Source organism: Eulemur rufifrons, chromosome 3 (assembly GCF_041146395.1).
Source record: "Eulemur rufifrons isolate Redbay chromosome 3, OSU_ERuf_1, whole genome shotgun sequence".
Taxonomy (NCBI): domain Eukaryota; kingdom Metazoa; phylum Chordata; class Mammalia; order Primates; family Lemuridae; genus Eulemur; species Eulemur rufifrons.
The window spans coordinates 88,189,921-88,202,422 of NC_090985.1; the positions used below are offsets into that span (position 1 = coordinate 88,189,921).

At 38.3% G+C, this 12,502-nt stretch overlaps 1 protein-coding gene across 1 annotated transcript in view; it reads left to right on the top strand.

The window, feature by feature from the left end:
- The window catches only part of ARMC1 (armadillo repeat containing 1), a 38,973-nt gene extending 34,870 nt beyond the window's left edge, over positions 1-4,103 (top strand). The window contains exons 5-7 of the mRNA XM_069466450.1: positions 2,382-2,498; positions 2,583-2,657; positions 3,401-4,103. Coding sequence (XP_069322551.1) covers positions 2,382-2,498; positions 2,583-2,657; positions 3,401-3,592 — 384 coding nt within the window. The 3' untranslated portion in view covers positions 3,593-4,103. The remainder of the gene's footprint in view (positions 1-2,381; positions 2,499-2,582; positions 2,658-3,400) is intronic.
- Positions 4,104-12,502: the final 8,399 nt, after the last annotated feature.

Here is a 12,502-nt window from a genome sequence, read left to right on the forward strand (position 1 = left end):
CCAGAAAGGGTGGGGCTACTTTTTGGCAAACAGAGTGGGCAAGATGCTGGGGGGAGTGCCATCCTCTTACTTCTGGGTCTCACTGTAGCCCATAGCAGCGTGGTGGAAATTGTCCTAGGTGTGTGTGAGAGAGTTTGGACTCCCTTGTCCCTGCTCAGCTGGGCGGGGCTACATCAGCCCAAATTCAGCCTGAGCGTGGGGCGCTGCCTGGCTTCAGACTCCCAGGATGACCAGAGAGGGCAGAGCCCTTTTCAGGCAGGCTATACTGGCAGGAAACTGTGAGGAATGCAGTTTGCTAGAGGCTTAGTTCCACAGCTTTGGGCTGCAGGGTGGTGGTTACTTCCCCAGATGCTGGAAAACCTCCTTTCCCCTCCCCTCCCCTGCCAGGCAGGGCCTACAGCCAGGTCAAGCCCAAATTCAGCTAGAGGACAAGGCTCCACCCAGTGCCTTACTCACTAAATGGCACCTTGGACCTGCCACCAGAAAGGCTGGGGCCCCACCCAGCAGTGTGCGTGAGAAAGTGGAAAATGCTTTCCGGTCACATCTCAGTCTCTCTCTCTTTTTTTTTTTTTTTTCTTGAGACAAGAGTCTCACTCTGTTGCCTGGGCTAGAGTGCCATGACACAAGCCTACCTCATAGCAACCTCAGACTCCTGGGCTCAAGCGATCCTCCTGCCTCAGCCTCCAAAGCAGCTGGGACTATAGGCATGCACCACCACACCTAGCTAATTTTTTCTATTTTTAGTAGAGACAGGGTCTCATCTTGCTCAGGCTGGTCTTGAACTCCTGACCTCAAACAATCCTCCTGCCTTGGCCTCCCAGAGTGTTAGGATTACAGACGTGAGCCATCATGCTCAGCTACATCTCAGTCTCAGACGTAACCCACAGCAGAGTGGTGAAAACCTTTTCAGTGGTGTATTGGAGCACCTGGGCTCCTCTGTCTGTCCTCCCAGCTGTGCAGTGGCTGCAGGCATGCCTGCACTTCTGTTGTATTGAGGTTCTCAGAATGGCACCTGGCTCAAGCTGCTCTAGGCTTGGATGACTATGGAATTCCATGTGAATTCCCTTTGTAGAACAGTGTCTCTGTGCAGTATCCACGCAGCTCCTTATGTTAGGTCTGAGACCTGTGTGGATCAGAGGGTTCTCCTGTAGCCAAGATCTTAAAAGCTGACCAGGCAAGTTGCCCTGAACCCTCTCTTTACCCACTTTTGGTCCTTCTGGTCACTTCCCTGGTGAATCGTAGCATTCTCTCCTAGATGATCTGTTTGAAATGTGAGAATCTACTTAGTATTCTGGTTCCTCTCTGTGAAGGAGGCACATACTACCTGCATCTGGTTGGCCATCTTTTTTGACCAGGAAAATTTAGAGATAGTGGTTTGGTGTGTGGGCTGGAGGTAGAAGGAGCTATGAGGGGAAAATGCAGGAACTTTATAATCCATTTCCACTTTGGAGCTTGTGTTGAAATGACCACTTGATATCCAAGTGGATATGCGTGATAGACAAATGAAAAGGAAGTTATACTGGAGTTAGTAATGTTAATGATGACAGAACTGGAATAATCAGTTGGAGTAAGTGAAAGACCAGGGTAGTGTCTTATCCTGCATTGAAGCATTGAAGAGTATATGTTATGTTGTGCTGTGAATAATATCAGAGGAAAATGGGAACCAAAAAGAGGATGTAGGTAACTCTTGAGAATGCAGTGGTAACCATTGAGAACATCGTAAATGAAGGATGCAGTGATATTTATAAATACCAAATGCTTTAAGGAATAGTGACTCAAACACTGAATGCTCACTAATTCTGACTTCAGTCTATTAGAATTTATCCCTAGAGATTTTTAATCTAACTTTTCCTTTATAGGGCCAGAGAGTAAATATTTTTGGCTCTCAGAGGTCTCTTGTCTTCAATACTAACTTTGCCTTAGCATGAAACTAGCCTCAGTTAATATGTAAGCAAATGGATGTGGCTGTGTTCCAATAAAACTTTATTTACAGAAACAGCTGATGCATTATAGTTTTTGCCCACCCTTGAGCTACAGCAGCCTCTACTTTTTGGCATTTTTTTTCTGTATTATTCTTTTGTTCTGTTTGATTTAAGATGTAAATTAACATTGCCTAACTTCTTCCTGATACAAATTATTTAAACTACATATTAGTATTAAAGATTTAAAAAATCTAACAGGAATTACTATGTTGTTGATCTTGTAAAATTTAATAAACTTGACTAAGCTCCCACTACTGCATGTGCTAAAATAAGAGGTGGTAGAACTGAAATAGGTACATTTGCTTCCCTTTCCCCCAAAATATATTGAGTGTGGTTTTAGTTGATTTAATCCCTTTTATTATCTACCTATTTTAGTAACAATTTGCTTTTACTTTTCAGTCTCGGAGAAACCTATGTGAAGAGGCTTTGTTAAAAATTAAAGGCGTTATTAGCTTTACTTTTCAAATGGCTGTTCAAAGATGTGTGGTGCGAATCCGTTCAGATTTGAAAGCAGAGGTTAGTGTTTTAAATGGCTCAATATTTTGGGGGTACAGGTAAACAAGTTAGAATTCAAAATTGTTCCTTTTTGTCCTGGCCTAGGCTTTGGCATCAGCAATAGCATCAACCAAGGTTATGAAAGCTCAGCAAGTCGTGAAAAGTGAAAGTGGAGAAGAGGTAAAAGATTTATTTAGTTTTCTCTTTACCTAATTCAGACTCTTGATTATTTTTTATGGCTAACACCTTGCCAGTATTTCCAGACCAATTGTGTTTCCAGATATATAAGAATGTGTTGTTTCTTGGTTAACAGTTAACTGTTTTAGAAATATGGCAAGATCTTTTGTGGATTTCAGAGTCTGCTCTTGTAAATAAAATTTTTATCTCAGTGGAGATATCTTACAGATTTGATGTGTAAATAAAGGATACATGGTTTCATTGCATTTACTTTTAAAAATACTTTCTTGCTGACCTTAGTCTTTCCAGTACAAAAATAACAAAGTAACCATTCGGCAAGTAAATAGGGTGAAAATCCTTGCCTATTGCTACTCTTTCCACTAGCTTTGTGATAGGAAAAACGAATCTGTTTGCCTTGAGCTCATTTGGGTTCCCATAGATGGGAAGTTTCATGGCTCACAGTGGCCAGACACTTGATTTAGTCATCTTTATATTGACAGAGGTGGTTCATGTACTCCTAGGGCCTCAGCAGATCAACTTCTGAGTTCCCATTTATACTCTGCGATTATGCAGTGCTCAGCAATTGGGCCTACCGTCACATGACAGGAAAATTTTAAAAGGACTAGAGCCCCTGAGAATAAGTGTGGTAATTAGAATGAGGAGTAAAGTTGACGTTTAACTTACAACATACTATGTATCACATTAAGTTGATTTTGTACTAACTCCTAATATGTTCTCTGTATCAGATGTTGGTGCCATTCCAAGATACTCCTGTGGAAGTAGAACAGAACACAGAGCTGCCTGACTACCTGCCCGAGGACGAGAGTCCCACAAAGGAGCAGGACAAAGCGGTGTCCCGTGTCGGCTCACACCCAGAGGGTGGAGCTAGCTGGCTGAGCACAGCTGCAAACTTTTTATCCAGATCGTTCTACTGGTGACTTCAATTTGGGGTTCAAGGACTGTGTGAAACAACAAGGGGCCAGTTTTCCATTGTTGTGGTGAACTGTCAAGTGCAATTTGCAATAAGTTATCATGAAAAGTTTTTAGATTACATGATTGTGTATGCTGCATTTTACATCTTATTGGACATTTTACCCCCACTGAGTGGTAAAAAGGACAGAGGCTACAGGTGGAATTGCTTTGTTTATGAAGGTATTTTGGTTTTGTTTTCCTTTAATTGCCTCACTTTTTAAAAAACATGGGTCCACTGTTAAAACCAAACATGTATGTGCAGCTTTACATTTTATGTTACATGAAGCACGTGATTAGGAAAACTTGTTTTCTCCTCAGGCCTCAGGACCTATCTGAAGAGTTTTTTTATAGCTCAGAGTTGTGCATGAATTACTGAACATTTTTCTCTGCTTTTCTTCATGAAAGATACATGCTTTGTTATCTTCACTGAAAGCTGAAAACATTTCTCATTACCTCTCTTTTGTGCCTTTTTTATTTTGCCAACCATGTTTATAGAAAGGATATTACTGACATATTGCAAATTAAAATATATTCATTTGAACATAGTAGTCCTCTAAAAATACAACTCTACAAAAACTTTGCAGTCTTGTTTGTTATAATTTAATAAGATTAACACAAAATCAGTTGAGAAGAAGGGAACGTGTATATTAGCAAAGTGCTTTTGGAGAGTATTTGAATTGACCAAATGTGGTTCTAGTTGGCTACTGTTCACTTTAGTTTATATCAGCTCCTGAGAGTTAATTCCATCATGATATTGCAAGCAACTGTCAATGGTCTCTAGGCCTTACTTTGTGAGTAAACACTATCTTCTGCTAGAAAAAAAATAACAGTAGTAAAGAACTGACAAACTTGAAAAAAGGAAAGAAAAATTGAATGCCTATAATGCCATAGTGCCACTTTGGTAGAGTCTAACTTTAAAACATGAATTGCTTGGCAAAAGCCTATTCAGTAGGTTTTTCTTTGTATTGCCTTTTATGAATTTATTATTAAAATGCTGCAGTCATATTGAATGAAAAAAAGACCCAAATTATTGCTTATAAAGAAATAAAGCCAGCATAGGTCACTTAATCTTGTTTCTCATGTCCAGCCAGAAAAAAAGAACTTCAGTGAAGGTAAGATTAAATAAATATATTTACACATATATATATATGGTTTTTTTTTGGTAGATAAGAGCTAATTACATGTATGTAATGCTTTATTAAATTTCTGAAATATTTGGTAACTAAAAGTTTCTTTTTGGAAATTCAACTATATCCAGATACATTTTAATGTTAGTATGACTAAATACTAATAGGAAGAAATGGAAAATTCTTTTTCATCAACGTGTAGAGCTGCCATTTTACTACTTGGAGAATGTGAAGTGAAAATTGGACCCTGAAAGTTTTCCTTGCTTTTTCATCAATTCTCTTTTAGAGAAAATTAAAAGCATCCATTGTCAATGGAGAAAACTAATTGTAAATTACCACCACTAACACTGCGACCTTCTGGAGGCAGAGTTATTGAGGGCATTGAGGATGATATTGTTTCATGTGTCTGGTCTCTGATTCGAGTGACAGGCACAGACTGAACATAGAAGCTTTCAGGGCACATATTGCTCTAAATGCATAATGCAACTTGCTGCCAGGACCAGATGTGTTGAAGAAAGAAAAAAAACCACCTCCTTTCCCTAGCCATTAAACAAAGTTTACTGTTTTAAGTTTGCATTTCATTTTACATTGCCACACATCTGCTTATTTAAAAAAACTACATCCCTTTGGCAGTAATGGTTCAGTACAAGTAGGTATTACAGTTTGACATTTGTGTATTCTAATTCTCAGTGTTCTTTTATTCAGGTCATATAGAGCAGTTAAGGCAACTGTAACAGCATTTTTGGAAATATATTGTAAAATAATAAAAGGTAACATAATTAAAATTGGATGGATGTTACATTCTTGTGGTATAAGCATTATTGATTACTCTTAAGCCTGTTTGTACATACACTGCCTGGCATACTTTCCCAGTTCCCTGCAGTTGTGTTACCTGACTTATTCCCATGCATCTTCCATTCACGTCCTTCCTGACACCACACCTACCTCTCCCAGGATTGGATCAGCTGCTCCTGTACATATACTCATTGTAGCATTTTATCACATTATGTTAAAATTTTGTATTTGCCAATGTCTGTTCCCAACTAAGCTCTTTGAGAACAATGAGAGTCTTTTTATTTTGTTTTTAATTGACACATAATAATTGCACATATTTATGGCCTACAGTAGGATATGGGAGAGTCTTTGCATTAACTCTGTAACTGTACCTGGCTAATAATAAATGCTCAAATTTTTAGGGAGCAGAATGACAAAGAATTTTTTTAAAAATCAGCAAAAATACATGAAATGTACTTATTAACTTGTTGGGCAAAAGGAATAATGTCAGGTTTTTTATATACATATTTTCTGGGCATGCTTGTTTCTGACCTGCTGATTAACATTTAGCAAATTCCTTCATTTTGTCGTTTGGTTTTTATTTTTCAAAGGTGGGAGGGGGCATAATACTTGCTCCACTGAATGAAGTTAGCATTAACTTATGCCAATTCTTACAGAATTGTTACAGGAGAATATATATATATATATATATATACACACAGTGGTTTTGATTTCTTATTTTATAACTTACTAGCTATGTGATCCTAGGCAGTAATTTAATCTTTAAACTTTTATTAGGAAAATGGAGATAATTCCTCTACTTCATGGGATCGTTATTAGGATCCAGTGAGATCACGATTTACTAGTGTATGATGGAATTATTGTTGCTGGAAGTTTGATATGATTTTCTTCTTGTTCTTATTCTCAAGTGGCACACTGTTCTTTTCTAATCGTGCTTATCTAAATTTTCTCCCTTGAAGAACTCATCTGTTGTCAGGATTTCAATTACATTTTTGTAGATAACTTCTAAATCTCCACTGTAGTGTCACCTTTGACACCTCTCCTGTCCTTTGCAAGTACCTGTCAAATGTAAAGTCTGAATTATTATTTCTATTAGAACCGAGCTCATGGTAGGCATGCAGTAAATTTAACAAAAACTAATCCTGTGCCGGGCACTGTGCTAATTGCTTTACAAATATTTACTCATTTAACCCTTAACAACTATGAGGTAGGTACTCTTGTTATTAAATCACCATTTTACAGAAGGAGAAAAATGAATCAGGTTAAGTCATACAGTGCCAGGTCTCAGACCCAGTAAGTGGTAAAGCCAGGTCTCAAACCCGGGCAGTCCAGCTCCTGAGTCTCTACACTCTCACAAGGTAGCCTCTATCTTATGTCCCACTGCCACGCCTTTCGGATCTATCACCGCCATTCTAGTCCAGACCCTTTGACCTGCATCAGGTCAGGGGATTTAACTTGAGTACCTGTTAGCAATCAAAAACTCAATGTGTAGAGACCAGAAAGTTAGTTATATGAAAGCAGTAAGCCTGGGCAGACAACGTAGGAAAACACATGGAAAGCACCTGGCCTGTCTAAAGGAAACCACGTTTTTCTCATGTGGATTGTTGTTGGCTTTTGAGAATGCAGTTTGTGGACTTTGTGGCTCTTCGAGACCTTTAAAATACTAGCTGAGCTGCACAAAACACATCTGTCAGCCAGAAAATGGCTACTCTTATTTTTAGAATAGCTCCATTCTAATCTGTTTAATCTTAATACTTTAATCATTTTCTGCTCTAATATCAAAGACCTATGGATTAAAGTTTGGACTGCTTTGTCTAGCATCAAAAATGCCCTGAGAGGCCAGGCACACTGGCTCTTGCCTGTAATCCCAGTGCTTTGGGAGGCCAAGGTGGGAGGATTGCTTGAGGCCAGGAGTTTGAGATCAGCCTGGGCAACATAGCAAGACCCTGTCTATAAAAAAAAAAAAATTTTTTTTTTTTTTTTTTTTTTTTTTTTTTAAGAAACGAGTTCTCGCTCTGTTGCCTAGGCTAGAGTGCATTGGTGCAACCATAGTTCCCTGTAACCTCAAACTCCTGGGATCATGAGATCCTCCTGCCTCAGCCTCCCAAATAGCAGGGACTACAGGCATGTGCCACCATGCTCAACTAACTTTTTAAGTTTTTTTGTAGAAACAGGGTCTTGCTGGGATTACAGGTGTGAGCCACTGTGCCAAGCCTTCTACAAAAAAAATTTTTTTTAGATGAGCCAGGTGTGGTGCACACCTGTAGTCCTAGCTACTCGGGAGGCTGAGGTGAGAGGATCACTTGAACCCAGGAGTTTGAAGTTACAGTGAGCTGTGATGACACCACTGTACTTTAGCTTCAGTGACAGAGCAAGTCCCTGCTTCTAAAAACAACAATAACAAAAAGATGCCCTGAGACTTTAGGCCTCAACTTAGTTGTTAATATTTTCTGCGAGCATTAACACAGACTTTCTGTATGTAAGGCACAGTTGTATGTCTCATTGTTATAAAACAGTCTGCTTTGTTTAGCCTTTTCTACTATAGCTTAAATATACTCTTTAGATCTTTGCTTGATTCTTATCTGGGATTTCCTCCTTTACATTCTCATCTTCTTTAAAATATTTTATTATGAAAATAAGCTCAGTATATTACAGAGATACATTAAAAAAAAAAAAAAGCCACCCGTCTCATTACACAGCATAGACTATGTAGGTAACTGAATGGTTTGGTTCATTTTATTCTCATTTGTTTTAATTTTTTTTTTTTTTTGCATTGGTAAGAAGTGTATATTTAAAATTTTTAACATGTTCAAAATAGGCTTCCAGTAGAAAGTTGCTGTTCTTTCCTTTTGAACCTTAGTCACTGGGCCTGTCACCAAGGACAGCCATTGTTACTAATTTTGTGTGCTCATCAGAAATGTTCTAAATATTTACCATGTTTTTCTCCCCCTCGAGAGGTCCTGCAGCTTACCTTTTTCACTTAAAGTGTATCTTAGAAGTTAGTCTATATCCATGTATAAAGCAGCTTTCTTCTTTCAGAGCTTTGTAGTATTCTATTCTGTATTCATGTTCCATAATTTACTTAATGTTTTGTTTTAATCTTGTGCCCTTACAAATGGTACTGTGTAAGCGTATCTGTAGGATGGATTCCTAGTCGTGGAATTGTTGGGTCAAAGGCTCTAAGGGTTCTTAATTTTGATAGTTCCTGCGTCCTTAGAGAGTATTCCAGTTTCCTCTCTCACCAGCAAGGTGTGAGAATTCCTCGTTCCCCTCAGCTTCTCTGACTCTTTGTTATCCCATAGTTAGCCCATTGCCATCTTTGAAAAAAAAAATGGCATCTCATGAATGAGAGTGTGCTCTTTATATATTTAAGAGCTTTTTGAATATTTTTTTTTTCCTGGGAACATTATCATTTTTTCATTTTGGGGTAGGGATTGGTCTTCCTTACTGATTTATAGAAGTTCTTTAGCATACTGAAGGGATTTTTCCCATTTCTTTAATACAAATATTTGTAAGTTGCACACCTGTAACAATATTTCCCACTGCTTCCTATACAAATTAATACCTCTGATCATTTTTCACCCCATGAGTCCTTCCTCTTAACTGCCATGGTACTTACTCTTGTTTAGGAACTGTCATTATGGTCCTTTACCTTCCATACTATATTTCTCCCATCCAAGTACTAACCAGCCCCTACCCTGCTTAGCTTCCGTGATCAGACGAGATTGGGCGCATTCAGAGTGGTATGGCTATAGACTCCATAGTGTATTTCATACTGAGATCAAGAGATCCAGAGGGGTGGGAATGTTTCTTATGTTTTTTTAGTGTTTGCTACAATATGTAGCATGTTTCTGTGTGTGCCTAGCATTTCGGAAGTGTTTACTTAATGAGTTACGATGGTGAAACAGTTATAGTAGTATTTCTGTGTTGCAGGGATAGGTATTTAGTGTTCTGGTTCTGTTCTTGTCTGGACCTTAATTATTACACATCTGGATTACTGCTACTGTCTTCATAACATTTTGCTCTACTTGAACACTTATTATGTTCTAGGCTCTGTACTAGATCTTTTACTTGTATTATCTGTTTTAATCAGCACAATGGTCCAATGAGCTAAGCTTTTTCTTGACCATTTTGCAGAGGAAACTGAAGCTTAGTAATAAAGTAAATTTAAATACAACTAATAAGTGGCAGTGCTAGGATTTAAATCTCAGAGGCCCTTCTTAGTGACCTTTTAGTATATTGCCCAAATAACTACTTTATTTTCTACTCTCCTGCTCGTAACCCTTTAATGACCTATTGTGTCAAATCTAAATTCTTATGTTTTCAAGATTCTCTGTAACCTGCTCAACTCTCCTACTAATTAACCTGATGCTCTTCTTTTTATTTAAATGGTCATCTTTAGATTTCAGTAAATGCATTATGCACTTGGGAGTCCACTCTAGAATGCATCCTTTTCTCCTCAACTTATCAACTTCTATCTGTTCTTCAAGAACTGGCTATTCCGTGAAGCCATCCCTGTGCATTTTGGCCCTTGCTGATCCGTTTCATAATCCTTGAAACTCTGTCAGTACTTGAACAGTCTGCTGTACATTTAACCATGCGTTGCATCATCGTCTCTTTATTCCAGTGTGTTCATTTTGTAGATTATGATAGCAGAGACCACTTTCAAAGCCTGTGCTTCATCTTTTCCTCTGTCCCCTTCCTTATCAAGCCCAAATTGAAGCCTAACCCCGAGCTTCCTCATTACTGGTGGCTTCAGGGCCAGCCTGTATCTTGAGGGTCTTCCCAGCCCTTATGGCTCTGAAGTCCTTTTCTAACCTGTTCCTTTCTGTTAAGGAGTTTAATCTGGAAATGTGAATTGTGGATGTACTCTTTTTCTCACGTTTAAATCTTTCAGGTGGAAGGATAGTACATTAGGGTACGTTAAAACTAATACTCAGTGTGTGGTCTGTGGCAAATAGAAATATTCTAATTATCCAGAAGGGGCAAAACTGGGCCATGGAAAATGTCTTTCAGGGGAAAAAGTATGTGACTGGTAGAAAAAAGGGAAAAATTTTACTTTAAAATGAAAGAATGAATTAGAAAACCGGTAGGCAAGTGGCATAGAATGAATTCAAAATGATAGACAATAAAAGAAAATGGAAAAATAGATAAAATACATGAAAGATCAGCTTTACTGACCTTACCAATCAATGAAAAAATAGGATTAGAGCAAATGTAGGCAAAACCCTGAGGTGGACTGTGAAAGAGTTCAGTGAGAAGCCAGGACTCAGTTTTAGGAGAGAAACTTCAAGGGAAAAATGAATCATTACCTCTCAATGCAGAAGCTCAGACAAAAAGTACACTGCTTTAAGAAAATTTGTATTTAATATTTAAAAATAAAGATTTGTAAATAACCTTTTTGTCTATGTGGGTATTTACACTTTTAGTTTTGATTTTGTTATTTTTAATGTTTCAAGTTTCTCTAGGCGATATGAGGTCTATTCTTTAAAAATTCGCACGACACTTACCAGAATTAAAGCAAGACATACCTCGTGGGAACAAAACCAAGCATTTCTGGGCCAATTGAAATGGGAAGACTAGTTTAAATTAACTAAATTCAGTAGAAAACTAGCTTAAGGGCAGGGAACAATGTATAAAGACACTGGATGAAGGTATTTATATAGTTACTTGATATAATTTAACTTTCTATGGAATTAATATGCAGTAAAACTCTTGGAGGTGACAATCTATGGGAATCTTTTCTCATCCTGTGATTCAATACTAAGTAACAAGTGGAGGCAGCTGTAAGATACTGAGTTAAAGAAAAATAAAGTCTAAATTAAGATTCTCATCTTTGACCTATTAGTTACAATTTAGGATGGGAAGGCAAATCAGCATTTTTCCTTCACTATATAATTTCCTGGTGTTATAATAAAAAATTTGCCAAGCAGATTTTTTATCATCTCCACAAAAACTATGTTAGGAAAAAAAATGAAGGTACATTCTTACTCTGTATGTTATAGCCCTTCTGGTTGGTGAAAGTCAAGGAAGACACAGTGATAGAGAAATGCCAACAATTACCAACTCATGCTGGGAGTCACAGGCTTTTATTTGAATATAGCACTTACAAGATATTTTTCAGTTATCTCATTAAAGTCGGTGACCAAATATTTGAAAACCTCTATTGTTCGATTCATGGTGCTAATTAGTAGAATTATAGACATGATCCTTCATGGAATTCACAAGCCTTGTGGGAAGGAAGGTCATAGAACAGATAATTACACATGTGATATACCAGGAAGTTGCACAGTAGGTTTGGGAGACCTAATGTTTGTGGGGTTGGGAAATGGGGAAGTCAGGGTAGGCTTCTTGAAAAAACTAAAGTTTAAGCCAGAACTTGAAGGATGAGCAGGAGTTAGTTGGCCAGATGGGGCAGGGAGAGCATTTCAGGCAAAGGGACCAGCATTGTGAAGGCTTATACTAAGAGTGAGGCTGGTGTGTGGAGTCGAAGATGAGACTGAAATGGTGGTGGAGGCCAGAGTAAACAAGACTTTGTAGGTCCTTTGACTTAGCCCTGAATATCATAGTATTACTATTTCCTCTCCTAATGTAAGTAGTTCAGCTGCTATTAAGTATTTGGATGTTAATAAACTGTCTTCTATTATGCTTCACAGTTGCTAACTGCTTTTGTTTAGTGTTCACTGGATCTTCACAACAATCCTATGAGGTCTGTTAAAAAAAGAGAACGTGGACTTCACATATGGAAAACCTGAAGCACGGTTTGGTAACTTGCCCAAGATGAGACTACTCAGGCTACAGTGTGGAAGGAGGATCTGAGGCTGCCAAGTGATGAAGCTCTCACCACACATGCAGTACAGGGGCAATACTGGATTGGACTCAGTTAAGTAGCAGTGGGTGTAGAGAGAGGTGATGTGTTTGGGAGATTTTTTTAGAGGCCGTATCACGTAAGAA